Source organism: Protopterus annectens, chromosome 1.part1 (genome assembly GCF_019279795.1).
Source record: "Protopterus annectens isolate FY-2018-M chromosome 1.part1, PAN1.0, whole genome shotgun sequence".
Taxonomy (NCBI): Eukaryota; Metazoa; Chordata; order Ceratodontiformes; family Protopteridae; genus Protopterus; species Protopterus annectens.
Window position 1 is genome coordinate 1,264,300,159 of NC_056726.1, and position 15,663 is coordinate 1,264,315,821.

A 15,663-nucleotide genomic window follows, 5' to 3' on the forward strand; every position below is an offset into this window, starting at 1 on the left:
ATGGAGTGGGTACAGGTCCCCTTCAAGCAACACCTTTAAAGTTTGTATGTTTGCTTCATGGGTTAATGTTGTGTTTTGCAACTAGTTGAATAGTCAACAGTTTGAGTAATCAGCAGTCTGACAAAACAAGACCCATAGAATTACTATAAACCTGTTAATATGAGTGTGGTTTAAATTGCTGTAGAAGTCAACCTGATGTTATCAGGCATTGTTTGTGTCTCTTTCTGATTGCTTTATAATGTGGAATTACATATGTATTACCTATTTATTATTTTAATGCATCTTTATGCATAATGTTTAGGCATAAAAAATGAATCGAGCTGTTAGATGTCACCATCACATACAATGTATGTAAATAATTCCCAGAGTGCATGTGAGTATCGGTAGTTTGCATAAGTAAAGGATAAAGGGTTGCCACTGTAGGATTCTTTTTGTCAACTTTGTAAAGGCCTACATGTTTTCTTGGATGACCCAAGAAAGTCAGTTTGGTTGAGTGTTTGTTTCAGTTACACGTTATGTTTATTGAGAAGCCGAGAATCAAACCGATGTTAAGAGAATGTATATGGTTTGTGGTTTGTTGACTTAACCCAGTGAGGCACATTGCCAGCAAATATTGACTGCAAATGTCCATATTATTTCTGCAATTTACAGTGAAAACAATTAGTGTATTAACACCTCATTATAATAGAAAAGAAGAAATGATTTATGATAGAATATGAATGCTAACATTGTGAACAAGAAAGCAATGTGGGAATACAGTTTTAGCAAGCCCTTTTTCTGTCAAAGGAATCTGTCTAGAGCATTGTTTCTTATTCTTAATTGGTTCAGAAAACAGACATAGTCTTGTAACTGACTTACTGAATCTTCAGCTGGAATGCATACAAGCACTATTTTTGTTTTTTTAATTTTAGAAGTGCAGGATTCAGTCAGGAAGCAAGTGTTATTGCTGTTTTATTTATAGAAATACATACTTTTGTTATGAGTCAAGCCTTGTTTTCTTCTGTCTGAATCGTAACCTGTTGTGCATACATAGTTAGATTAATCTCCACCTACAACATAATTTCTGAAGCAACATTCCTTTTTAGGGTGCCAGGCCTTGAAGGAAGATAGTAGAAATGCAAGGGGTAATATTAATGGAGAGGTCCTATACATCAGTGCCTGAAGATGTAAATAATTATGACTAAATAAATGACTGAATCAAGAGTTACTGCAAAAGGGACTTTCAGAAAAGTGGCAGATAATGTTGCAGAAAAGAGCAGGGTGGCCTGGCTAATAAGGAGAAGAAAGTAAAAGGCACGTAGAAATGTCTGTGAACAGCAGTATATGACAAACCTGTCCCAAAGAGTTTGGCTTTGTTCAGCAATGAGATATGTTTCTTCACTGCTCAGTCATGTACAGACTGTTGCAGGCAGGTAAAGCTGCACACAGAAGGGAATCACTTTTTACACCATATGTGAAAAATGAAGTCCATAACACTAAGAGGAGTTGGTCAGTAAGATAGAGTAGAAGAAGACCAGACAGGGCAAATAACTAAGGAAAAAAGCCAGCAGGGAAAGAGAAGGACAGCCATGGTGGCAGATGAAGAGATGTAAAGGATGGATGGTGTGATATCTAAGAATTTTATCTGACACTGCTTTCTGAGTAAAACTGAAACACATTTGTGTTTTGTACTTAAGCCTGATAAAACCTTCAGCAGAAAAACTGAAAAAATGAGTATACCTACAGTGTGTGTTTTATCAGCATGTTAACTAGTGAGAACTTTCTGTGTAGTATATAACACGTATACAAAATTGTAACTTAAGTTTGTAACTGAATTTTGCTTGGAAATACAACCATTGTACATACATTGTGGCATGTATACCAGACAACATAATGAGGAGCTGTAATTGTTCTGCCTTTTGATTACATGATCTCTGACTACTCCTAGGCCAGCAAGCTAAAGAACTGTAAAAGCACAATTGTAAGACTCTTTAAGGAGAGCAGGTAAACAAACTTATAAGCATGTAGATGTGAAACATCTGTCAAGTGCACCTGTGGTCTGTATGTAAACAAAACAAAATACAAATGCCTGATGAACAGGAAAAATAAAAACAAAAAAGAGAAACAGAGAAAGAAGAATAGTCTAGAAGGAACAACTACCCTGGATCTTAATGTACAGACCTGTGAATTTTTGTTCTCTTCACTTTTCTCTGCCTGTAATATGTCTGGAAATGTAGCTAGTTTAGATTAGGGATCTGTATTTCAGAACTAGCAAGTGAACAAGTATGGCTCTAGGCAGTCTTTTTTTTTCTTGCTGAAATCTATGTACTGAAAATTATTATTTTTGGTTTCCCTGTGAAGATTTACATGTCTCTTTATGTTTGACTGCTAACTGCACTTCTTAACTCATTACTTAAGTAAAGTATTTCTGTTTATTCACTTTTCAAATGTTTGTGGTTGCAGTGATTTGGTTGTTTTTTGATTAAGAAGAGGGCATTTACTAAATAGTGACAAGCTGCTGGCATCCACCTTTCGTTGCAAGACTTCTTTGCTATGCATTATCTTCTGTATTTATAAGTATGTGGTATATTAATAAAACTGAAACAGTAACCTGGGGAGGTTCACAGCTAGTAATCTTGGTTTAAAATCACTTTGTTAGCTTGGGCCATGACAGAAGGTTGCAATATTAGAGAATATTATCAGAACTCTGCGGTGGTGCAGTGGTAGCCTTGTCGCCTCACAGCAAGAGGTTCTCCTGTTCGATTCTTGGCTGGAGCGCCTTCTGTGTGGAGTCTGCATGTCCCCTCTGTGGACGAGTGGTGTTCGCAAGACATGCTTGAATGGGCATGCCTTCGTTGAAGGTTAGGCGTCGGGCTGGCACCTCTGCACTGTAAAAATCTACTGCCAATCATTAGCAGACTGGAGTTACGCTGTGGCGACCCCTAATTGGGAAAAGCCAAAAGAACAAACTATCAGAACTCCTTGAAAATTAATACTTGTGCACTCGTATGTGTATTTAAGAGTTTAATTAAAACAGAGTTACTATGAGTAAATGAGCAGTGTAATATACTGAAACCCATAGACTGTGGGAAAGATTTCAGGTGGGGGAGGCTAGGCAAAAGATTTTGCTTAGTGAAGTATTTATTATGAAGCATAATCTTGCCTGTGGATGATGCAGACCATTACACAGGGCAACAGTACATATACCCTGCATGCTCTCAATGGAAAGATGAACTTAGCGAATGTAGAGATTCATATTTATGCATCTTTTTTATACTCTAACCTGTTTTGTACACTGATGAAACTTAGATTTAGGACTTTAGATAAAGGTAATTTATTAGAGAAAAGAAAAGCGGATGCAAGCACTATTGCCCCTATCTAGTTTTACTTTTCTTCACAGAATGTACTAAAGAGCAAAGGTCAGAGGAGATGAGAGATAAAGAAGTGGCTTAAATAAGCAGGATGCAGGGCAACAGTTTGACAGAGATACTTGTGATGGTGAGAGTCTGCTGGATGCTGAGATCTGTAAATGGAAAGCTCTGAGTTTGCATAGCTAGTAGTTGTACATAGGATGGGGGTTCACTAGTACCAGGAGGCAGGGCAAGGAGGAGAGGATGGCATGCAGGCAAGGGGGTGGATTTTAGAAGAGAGATAAAATAGGAGCAGCACAGACAGAGTATGAAATTATGTGGGGAAAGGGGAAACCAGATGACCAGAGCTTAGAAAGAAAGAGTTTTTGGTGAACAGCAATAGCGTCAGACAGATGGAATAAGGAAAGTTTAAGGGAAGATGGGAAGCTCATGTAACACTTCAGAGAAGGTTACACATATAGAAAAAGAGCAAGAACAATCTGTGAAAGAAGGAAAAGTTGACTAAAGCAGGCAATCCAAAGAGCTATTGATAAAGTTGGTAGGGGTAGCTTATGAGTATCATGAAGAATAAATGTGGGCTAAGCAGGTAGTCTGAGAGTGATGTGGAAGAATGTTGGGTCCTCAAAGGAGCAACATGAAGGAAAAGCATGATATGTCAGAGAGGCTGAAGCAGTCCGGACGTGAGGTCAAGCATATGTACTGTGGTAGACTAGATAGCAAGAGTTGGGGGGGGGTTCTGGTTATAGGGTATTTATTTATTTCAGTTTGGTGAGCAGGCAAGGTGGAAAAGAACAGTTTGGTAGCCATGAAAATTTTGTGAATGGATACATGGGACACTGGGCAATGGCTAAGATCTCTGCCTCATGACTTCAGAGTCCAGGATTCAAGTCTGAACTCAGGACACTGTCTGTGTGGTGTTTACTTGCCCCCTCCCCCTATTTTTATGGGTTTTTGCCAAGCAGTCTGGTTCCCTCTTACCCCCCCAAAATCATATTGGTTCACTGGCTACTCTAAATTTTCCATATACATTGCAGTTACCTTTGCCCTTGTGAGTTGGATTCTGGCTGAAAAGTGTATGAGACAGATCTGTTCACTTATCTAGTTAACAAATGAAAAAAAAAATTAAATTAAGAATAGGTTTGTTTGCGATTATCAAAACGGTTACAAGAGGCACAAAGCACTCATGTAAAGGAATATGTGGTTACAATGACTTAACAGAGGGGCAATTGAGGAATTTGTCAGAACTAGAGAGGCAGTTGCAAAGTACATGAAATTGGGTTATTATTTACTGAAATATTATTGGTACCCAAGGCCAACAGCAAGAATGAATAGGCTAGAGCAGTTTGACTGCTGACTGTGGAAGTGACAAAAGGAGTATGAGCATAGGACGCTGACTGACTGTGGAATTGTGGGACGCTGAGAAGAGTTATTTGGCAGTCATAGGCAATGTTGCAACTCAGAGGGGATGGTAATGCTGAACATCTGGATTGGAAAGGTACAGCAAGAGACTGAATATTTAAAATGTGATGGGAATAGGAATAGACACAACAGCAAAAAAGGAGGAGGAGGAGATAGAGGGTGGAGGTATTATTGGGATAAGAGTTCGAAACTGGGTAATAGAAACAGGAAAATGTATAAAGCTGAATGAGAGCTCAGAGAGATAAAAGGTGCTTCACAACAGTTTCATAACCAATTTTTGTTTGACTATATTTTTCAGATAGGGAGCAATTACACAAATTTGTCAGTAAAAATTACTTTTTTTTATGGGAAATGCCACTCTTGGTATCTTTTTAGAAATATACTGACCAGAGGTTGCCCGCATCTTATGGATTTGGATAAAATCTTTCTGGATGATAGTGCAATTCAGTTAGTTGCTTGAAAACCTTTAAGTATGCATTTTTTTCTCAATCTAATCACTTTGTCACTGAAAAGTAAAGAATAGTGTAGCAAAAGGTTCAGGAAATAAAATGAATCACCAGTACTGATAGCATCTTGGAAGTGCAAGTGCAATAGTGTTAAGGGAAATCTGGGACAGTGAAAAGAGATGCTGAGACATTATTACTGGATTTAATGTTCTCAGTAATAACAGGAAAGGCATAAATGATGGAATGGCAATGTATTTGAGGAATGAGAATGAATACAAAATACTTAGTAATGCAGTTGAAGAGAAAGGAGGTAAATCAGGAGTAATGGCATAAAAAAATACCTAATTTAATGGCTTAGCTGTCAAGATGGATGGGGAGACCTAGTGGGTAGACAGTCCTTTGCAGGCTAGTGGAAGCTTCAAAGAAATATGATGGGCTTGCAAACAATAGCGCAAGGGGGGTGACAAGGGCAAAAAGAGAGTAACACTAATTAAGAATTTCATTCATTTTGAAATGCATTGTAGCATTCCAGTCTTGAGAATTAGGAAGGAGAACAAAATAGTATTTACATACCCAATATAGAAAACATGAACACTAGATAAGGCAGAGCAAAATACTGGAAATTCTACTATATCATGTACGATGTGAAAGTACCAGTGGTGGTATTACTAACAAGACAGACGAGGTCAGATGTTAGAGGTGCCATATGATCACAGGAGAGAAGGCCACAGTATAAATGAGATAATATTGTTGCATGAGAGAGTGGAAACAGCAAAAGGGGGAAGGCAGACTTTGATAGACAATTAAGAGTAATGTACAAAAGGCCAAGGTAGGGTAACAGAGTAAATAGGTAGTGCGAGCAAAGGAGAAAGCCTGTAATAATTTTAAGAGGTCAAAACATGTAGTTAGGTATATAAAGACGTTAGAAATAAGACAGCCAGAGAGGGCAGAAGATCCATGGCAAGGATGGAAAGACATTTTGCAGAAGGAATCAAGGAAGGCAAAAAGGAGTTCTTTATATAGAAGAAAAATAAAGTTTAGGTCAAAGTTAACCAAGCTAGTGAAGAAAAGTAAGAAATTCCAGAGGAAAGGAACACCAACAGAGGTTATGAATGAATTATTTATTTGCCTCTATCCCCTAAAGATACGGTTAAGGAAAGGATAGCTGACTGATGGGAAGATTTAGCACAGCAGGAGTGTGGAAGTGCTAATGTGCATGCTCCAGAGACTGTCACTCAGATAGTCTGACTAAAGCAGTAAGAATAAGAATATCATTGAAAAACAATGGGAGAATGACTGGTCAACGTTTTGGAGGACAGTAGCTTCCAGGATATTAAACAGCATGAGTTTGCAACCATAAAAGCCTACCAAATAAGTTTATTCCATTTATGTGGTAGGTTCACTGTAGCAGTTTGAAAAGGGCACATAGTTGTTATCATATGCTCAGATGTCAGCAAGGCTTTTTATTTGATTCTGGTCAGGAGGCTAGTAAACATACTAAAGAGGTGAGATGGGAGAGAAACGTGTCAAATGGATGGAATGATGGTTAGAGAGTAAACCAAAATGGCGGCAGGGAAGTATTGTTAAGCTAAAGGGAGACAAGAAATGGAATGACATAGGGTCAGTCCTGGGGTCTATGTTTAATACCAGTATCATACAAGACATAGTCAACAATATCAACTTCTTTGCAGATGACAAAAAATATGGGCAGCAATGGGAGACAGAGGAAGGGATTTTATTAGACACTTTAGAAAGCTGCCATCATAGACTGATAGGTGCCAGCTGTAGTTCAGTCCTGCATCTGGGGAACAAAAAACACAAGATAGTATGCAAGCTGGGGAGCTGCAGCTTAAAACTGTGGAACAGAAAACAGCTTAGAGGGCGAATGTAGCTGCACCAATAAATCACTAGGAACAGAGTGAAAATAAGTCAGCCAATACCATCAGAACACTGGGTTACATGCACAGGCCAAAGGACTTCAAGAAAAAAAGGATAATTTATCTGTACTTAAGGTATTGATGAGGGCTTTATTTACCTACTGCATCCACTTTTTTAAACTACAGAGAGAAAAAAAAAACATGGGTTCTAAAGCCACTAGGATGGTAAGAGGGAAAGAAGAGAAGTCATATGAGGAGACTGTACAGAGGCTATGTGTATCCTTACTAGAGTATATTGGGGTAGAATGGGATAGGCGTTAGATCCAAAAAAAATCAGTAAAAGGAATTGAAGAAAAAAGAAAGACTACAGAAGGGGACAGGTCAGGTCATAATTTCCAAACTGTTGTTTGACTCAGAGGGTAGTGTATACATTTGACAGGATCCTGCACTAAGTAGTCTAGAGCTGTTGTTGCGTCTTTCAGCTTTTCCCGGTTAGGGGTCGCCACAGCAGAACTCCAGTCTGCTAATGATTGGTAGTTGATTTTTACGTGCCGAGTTACCAGCCCTAACGCACAACCTTCAAAGAAGGTACACCCATTCACGCATGTCTCCACGCAGAAGACACTCTAGCTGAGAATCGAACCGGACATCGTCTTACTGTGAGGCGACAACACTACCGCAGCACCACCACCGCGGGTACTAATTTAATTATTCTATGCCAGTTATAAAACATTTAAGTTACATTGCTCTAGACTAAGTACTCTAGAGCAATGTAACTTAAATGTTTTATAATTGGCATAGAATAATTAAAAGGTGGATGGCAACAGGTAGGGAGGGGTTGCATCAGGTCCAGCTGCAACACAAGCTGATTAGACAGCTTTCTTCTGCCACCTTAAATATTTATGTCTTATTAACTGTATAAAAATAGGAATGTCTTTTCAAGCTCAGCAGAGAAACTGTCGTACCTTCAAGTTCATTAGCAGTCGGCAACCTTTTGAGCTGTGCTGTCTTGGTCTCCACTGACAAACAAAACCTCTCATGCATAGCAGTTTCCTTTGCCTTGTGTGCAGTATTACACAATCCCTTATACTATTCATCCTCCTGGGATCTATTTACTGTATAATGAAAGACAGTGGAGATATTAGTCAGTTATTCATACAATGAGATAAAACCACTAGATGGGTTCGTGAGTTGTGTAGGAGGGGTAGTATTATTAGTGTAGCTTTTTAGCAGTCAGCAACTATAAAAAGGTGCCAGACTCTAGCATCACGGAGGTTGGGTTTGTTCTGTGTCACTGAGTAACAGCAGGTAAAACTTTAAACAGTTGTGTAGCCACAGTGCTAATGAATGCTACCTGATAGTTTAGCTTAGTCACAGGCTCAACTGAACCATGCATTTTGACTTGAGTTTGAGTCCTGTAGTCTTTTGCTTGCATTATGTGTGAGTTTAAGCAAGTAATTTAATCCCTTAGCATTGTCAGCACTATGGCTAATGAGGTGTTAAGGACTGAAAAACTGATGGATGATTGAACTTTGCTAAAGAAGTCTAGGTTAATAAAGCTGAGAAGAAAAAAAGTACTGATTCTCTTTAGAGCTTGTTTTTAGGTTTAGCACATGTCAACAGCTTAATTGCCAAACTGAAAGCAGAGCACACTATTGTGTGGTTATGTTTCACTGTGACTAAATGAGGTGAATCTACTACTGCCTTTACAACAATCATACTCCTGGTGCGGGAGCTTAGCACTGTGATCACAAATATATTAACAAGATCAACACTCTCAGATCACACTGGGACAAGATTTCCATTCAGGAGGAGCATCATATTTTCATCAGTGCCATGACATTACTTGTATACATGAATTCTGAAAGCCCCAATAGACTAGCATGTAAATGGGTAAGTACTTATTAATTATGGGACTAAGATACCAATGTAACAGATGAGTGGGTGACATTTCAGATAAAGAAAAAAATGGTTCAAAATTATATTTCAGCAGTGACTTCAAAATATATTTTTGGGTGATCAAAGCTCCCCACCCCTCTATAGGAGGCTGTACCCCTTATACTCCTTTTTATAGTTCATTACAAGGCTGCTGGAGGTTACCTCATGCACTGGTTATGTTTGATCAGTGCTGAATTTGAAGTGTGCATTATCACACCTGTGGTTGTCACATTTTGTTGCTTTTTTCACATCAATGCTAGTTCCATATTCATTATATGAATCTGTGCTGCTTAATGAATTGCTATTGCAAAATGAGGAAATTTTAGTGCCTTAAGAATTTCAGTAAAGCTGCAACAGCACACAGAAAATAAAATATGTACAACAAAGACATTGCAGTAAATAAAGAAACTAAAAAAAATAAGTACATGGAAATAGATAAAAGACAATTCATTGCATATTTCTAATTATAAAAACAGAATTCATACATTTCCTTTTCTAGCAACATGCCCCCCCCCCCCAGTTTGGTACTTATTAATTATGGGACTAGGACAGATGTAGCATGTGCTTAAACTCGTGTTCTGTGACATTTGTTTAATTAAGGCCTGAATGCTTTGGTGGTTGTTGATATAACCAGGAAAGCCAACATTATTGTAGACATGCCAATTTGTAATTTAGTTAGCCCCAGCAGAAAACTGTTAGGGTGGGAGGTTGGTATAATGTTTAAGGTGTTTAACTTGCATACATTTGACTCCCACATGGGGTAACTGGCTAGGCTTAAAATGACCCACAAGGGCATTTAGCCTAGTACTAATCGATGAATTTATAAATGTATTGTGAGACTAAAACAAGTATTTAGTAGACAAGCAGATGACATTTATTCCATGACAGTAACATTTTCTGAAGACTGAATTGGCTCTCACTTCCAGTAAAATAATAAATGGTAGCACATTTTGTTTAAGAAAAATATTTCTGGTTTTAGACAGTGTGAGGGAACCCAGGCACTCCTTTTATACACCTTGCTTTGGTGGACAATGGTGTATCTTTTCACTATTAAGGTAGTGGTTTGTAATGCAAGGAACTTAGAAAACTTCACTGTGAGAAGGTAATGGCTGCCAATGGATTAACTGCATCGGACTTGCATAAAGCAGGGAGATTGCTGCCTGTCAACAACAGCACAAGACAGACATAGGAGCACATGCCCACTGTCTTAATGGGATTTTAGGATTTTCCTTTTCTCCCATTCTTTCATGTGCCTGCTTAGTCTAACTCAGTCTGAACTGGGTGCGCACTGCACCTTTATTTACCTACTTTTGAGCTGATACTGTTGTGCACTTCGAGGTTCCGTAAATACTGATGTAAAAGTGGCCTGTAATTAAGTGTGAACTACATTTTGGCAGCCTGTTGAACAGAAGAAAGGTGTAAATGTCCTTCTCCCTATCAGCCTGTGTATGTCAGTACAGTTATAAGCAGGATTTTCTGTCACCCCAGTTCCTTAGCAGGCACTGTGACTTCAGCTTAGCTGAGTCTGACCTGAAATTCATGCAGCTGCATGTGTTTTGTGGATTGGTGCATATGCATCCTAGCACTGCTGTAAGGAGGCATGCAGAATTTTCCTACTACTCCTTCATTCAGCAGATACTGAGAAATTTAAATTATCACGTACTTATGTTATTGAAGGCTAGATTAAGGCAGCTTTCTTTAGCCGTACCTTCCTGCGTATAAAGTAACTGTGAATTCTTTGTAAAATTGTTGTTGCTTTTCCCCTCGGCAAGCACTAATGCATTAACAGATCTGCACGTTAAAGAATAAGCTACCTAAGTGGTCTAGATGTTGACACTGCTAATGCACTAATATACTGTTGTAAGGATATAGATGTGATATCATTACTCCTGCCCCCCAGTACATTGTGACAGCATATTATATGCTCAACACATGGTATATAGTGATTATAAAACTGTCTTATTACACTTACCACTTACCGCAGAAGTGGTGAAGGGAATGCTAATTGCACATTGCATCACTATAACAGAAGGTGTAAGATATACATCAACAAATTACAAGCTCATAATGTTTTTGCTTCCCACTTGCCATGCACTGTAGCCAAAAAATGTTTGTGATTTCTGATTATTTAGAAGTTTTGCTGCTGTGATTACTCATATGTGGATTTTTTTTTTCCTGAGGTGAACTTTGCAATTTGGTCCATTTTTTTCTAAATCTGAAGTGTATGTGTTTCTTCAGAGCTTTTCTGATAATGGCCACATTCATATACACTGTATCACTCTTGGAGTGTGTAGTTACCTGATAGGTTAAAAACAAAATACCTAGAAGCCGAAAAGAACACAGAAGCTCTTCATTCAGCTTATGTTACATTTTTAATATTTATCATGGGACTGTTTTATGGAAGGCATTATTGCCTGATGGCTAAAACACAAAGGTGTGAACAAAACATTCCCTTAGCTTTGTCACCATCTTGACATATCAGCTTTCTTGCCCTTCCATTTACACATCTAGCTGAATATGGGTCCCACATTTGAAATGATATTCTGAGCTTCATTTAGGATAGCTTGATGAGATTTTGTGAAGTATAACATTTAATTTTTGCATCAAAAAATGTGACTTTATTTAACTTTAGAATATTGTGTTTGGTTTCCAAAGCACATTTTCGGTTACTGAGACAGTGTAACCATTTCTCATCTCTGTACAGAATGTTTGATAGACATGCATACTTAGAAAAATGTTTGTATGGGTACAGGCTTCTTATCAAGGAATACATACATTTTGGTTCACTTGCTAATAGTGCATAAAGAGTAAATGAGCACCGCATCTCCAGACTGATTTATTTATTTGCTGTTGAATATTTTTTTTTTTTGTAAAATTATAAATTAGGGATAGATCTGGATGATGTTCGCCCTTACCCAGCACTTTCTTAGAACAAGAATCAGCAGCCAGAAATTATAACTAGTACTGACAAAGGGAATATGTTTTGTTTTATTTGCAAGGTACTACTGGTCCTTAGCTTGGCTACTGCAAAGAAGACTATTCATAGTGAAAATAATTCAATTACTTCGTTTCCAGCTTCAGGTAAGGCAGGCCTATGCTGTTACATGTTCACATTATACAAATTTTCCAGTACGTGCACTCTGTTTTGTAGGCTTGTGGAAAATTATCTTTTCTCCTGGCCTTTAGTTCACCACTGTTCAATTATTAGCTCAATCATTCTGTTGATGTTGAGGTCTGGAGAGTCAAAAAAATCTGTGGAGAAAATACTTTGGCTAACAGGACTGCCTGGTCCAAAGCCTGAGGCTGAGCCAGATGTGAGTGCTTCCAGCCAATCAGCGGGATCAAAAGTTGTTTTTTTCTGATCAACCCTCTTGTCTTGATTTTCAGGGGAGGGAGGCATCTCAATACATGCCGGAGAAAAGGAACCACCAAGAAGGTCATACTGAGATGTTCCAGGAAATTCTAGGACCATGGGCTGAGAGTCACCATTTCGAGGCTTGAGAGATGCGAGTTCTTGGCTGAAACTTGATAAATGGGTGCTGTTGGGAAACGAAGATGTGAAATCAGTACTGCTTACAAGATGGTCTTCTGTCTGAGGTTCTAGGAAGATGATGTCTGATTGTGCTGTCCCATCTGCCAACGGAAAATAATTGGTATTAAAATTCAAGACATGCATTATCCACTGTTGCTCTTTCTAAATCACGTCATTGCAACAACTAATTAACATTGTTTTTCCATTTTGAGTTCAAATGTTTATCAAGATACCAAAAACAACAATGCTGCATTAACTCATTTAATCCTGAACAGCAGGAAGCCAATTAACACATTTGCATTCTGGCCTGTTCAAAGCCAGGAAACCACATGTTGCCTGAGAGCTTTCCCCAAAACTCCTTACCTGAAAACACACTTTATTAGATTTATAATATCTGTTAAATGGTATGTGTAACAAAAAATGTAAACTATGATAGCTCTTTGGCTTTATATTGGTGTCAGTATCAAAGATCTGTCTGTAGATGCTGATTTGATACTGTAGACTTATGGAAGAAAAAATGTATTTTGTTTGCCAAAAATACTACAGCTATGGTCAAATAAAGGGCTATATATCTCTCTAAGTATGCAAGATAGTTGTAAGATATCAGTGATGGAACTGTTCACCTGTTCAAGAACTTTCTAATTATGCATGGCAAGAAGGAATAGCACACGGCTGTTTTGCAATATTGCTGAATCTATGCAAATGATGTATATAATAATATCACAGTATTTAAAACAATATTAATCTATAAAACCATTTCAGTTACATGGCAAGTATCGGTGGATTGTTGTGTGCTTTAATGCTTTGTGTAAGGTAGCACAATTTAACTGTAAGTCATGCAGCTTTTACGAAACAAATGCAATTATGAATATATAAGTAATAGACATAACTGCTTTACCAAAAGAGCAATCATATCTCAGAGTGTCTGCACGTTACTCATCATATTTTAAAAGTTACTTTTAGTAGCACCCACTGCACTGCCTGAATATACCAACCTCAACATCACACTTTATTTTTGTATTATTAGCATAAATCTGGAAATTTCTCCCATTTCTTCATAACTTTTCGAAACATTCCTTAATAACTCCAACTCTGCACATCCCATGCTGATCATTTTACTGTCATGATTAAAAAAAATCATGTCAGTTTATAGAAACCACCTTGCTTCCTTAGTTGGATGTATGTAACTTTAGCAGGACTTCAGAAATTAGACTTTGAAAACTGTGACGAGTATATTTGTTTCAGGAGTACAGGGAAGTACCCTGAAAAGACAAGTATACTCTTGCAGGATGCACAGGAACCCTGATTTTCTCATAATTATCCTATTTTAGGAAGCAATGAATTAAAAAAAAGCTCCGAACCTACTGAAATACAGTTTTAGTGGAGAGGAAGGGAGAAAACTGTACCAGTATGTGACCAGTACTTACAAATAATGAGAAAACGTACTGGGTGAGGAAGGTGTAAGATTCCCTAGAGTTCAGGCACCTAATAAAAAACATACTGTGAATATCACACCTAATAAGAGGTGGTAGAAATACTGTCTTAAAAAACTTTCCAAAGTAGAAATCCACTAATGAAAGTAGCGAAGCACAAGCTAGTTCTAACCAGTACTAACAGAAACACAGACATTTTTGTGTAACCAGTGGTGCAGCAGATACCATTGCTGCGTCAGAGTGATGGTTTTCCGATACAGTTCCTGGACGTGCACCTTCAGTGCAGAATCCGCACATCCTATTTCTGTCCACTTGGGGGTTTTCAACATTTTCCAGCTTGCTTTCTCCCACTTGGGGTTTTACAGCATTTCCAGCTTGTTACATATCTCAAAGACATGTTGTACATCAACTGAAAGTCCTCCAAATTTCCATTAAATATGCATGCAGTGTTTGAGATACTGTGTAAGGTCAAATCTTCTCCAGTTAAAACTATACATGTACATGTAGAAGGCAGATTGTACTTAAAGATTACACTTCCAAATGCTTGTTCTATTTAGAACATGATCAAAGGTAAGAATCTTGTAGAATCTGTCAGAAATGTAACAGACTGCAACTGGACTGAGATTGGTCAAACATCCTACCTTATCAAGCAGTGCTTTACTAAGAAAAATGAGGTTTCTAACCTTAAGAAATTAGATAAATCAGAACAAATGGATAAAAAGAAAGACAAGGAAAGGAATAGTAGAACCTAAATGGCAGAAAAAATGTGAACTAGGGATGTTTCTTCTTCATATTCTGACAAAAACAAGTATTCAACCACTAGAAGTTTCTTTTTTTGATGATGCCTCAAAACAGGGATCAAAAGCCATGAGTATGTAAAGAATAATCACTGCAGGACTTCAGAATTGTGTAGAAAACAGCAGAAAGATGTGTTGGCCTCATCTCTGTTTGAATGTATGTCTGCATTTAAAACTGAGAGATGTGAACCGTCTCTAGTTCCAGCAATGCTCAATGAAGTGAAAAGAAAACATAAAAGGAATAACCCTCCTTAATCCTCAGATGAAGATTTTTTTTTTGCATGGCCTGTAAAGAATAGCTAGATATCATACATTAGGGCCATGAAGATATGCTTTCTCAATCTAGCAGTTATGCCCTGAAGAAGATGGAATATTTTCCGAAATCACTAATAATGTGGAACAACTTATTAGTTGTCTGATAAAGATTATATTGAAGAAACATGTTTATTAGTCAGTCACAGAAATCTCTAAAGCTGATTGTACTAAAAGTGATACTATACTGGTGACAAACACATAAAAAATGGAGTTGAAGGATATAACATATGCAGATGGTGTAGAACAGGATTTGGGAAGATATATAAAATAGGTGGAGTGACCGGAAGATGCAGAGGAAAGTGTGAAGCTTCTTCAGTGGCTGAATCTTGTCAATCCATCTAAAGAGATGCCCCATATTCCCTCTTCAATAATACAGCAGCTGATAACATACTCTTCAAATTATGCTTGAGAAACCCACTTCATTAACCTTACAATGGGTTTCATAAGGAAGGTCTCCCTCACTTCATCTTGAAAGAATTTGAAGCAGTATGCAGAGCCTTCACAGCCTATCAGGACAACTTCCTTTTGGGTCACTTTTAGTTCAGTACAAACAACA

General features: G+C 37.9%; 1 protein-coding gene across 1 annotated transcript in view; it reads right to left on the minus strand.

Annotated features, from left to right (window-relative positions):
• LOC122816112 (myocardin-like) overlaps positions 1–15,663 on the minus strand; it is a 573,216-nt gene that overhangs the window by 34,410 nt on the left and 523,143 nt on the right. Inside the window, exon 14 of the mRNA XM_044088880.1 lies at positions 12,222–12,663. Within this exon, the coding sequence (XP_043944815.1) occupies positions 12,222–12,663 (442 nt within the window). The remainder of the gene's footprint in view (positions 1–12,221; positions 12,664–15,663) is intronic.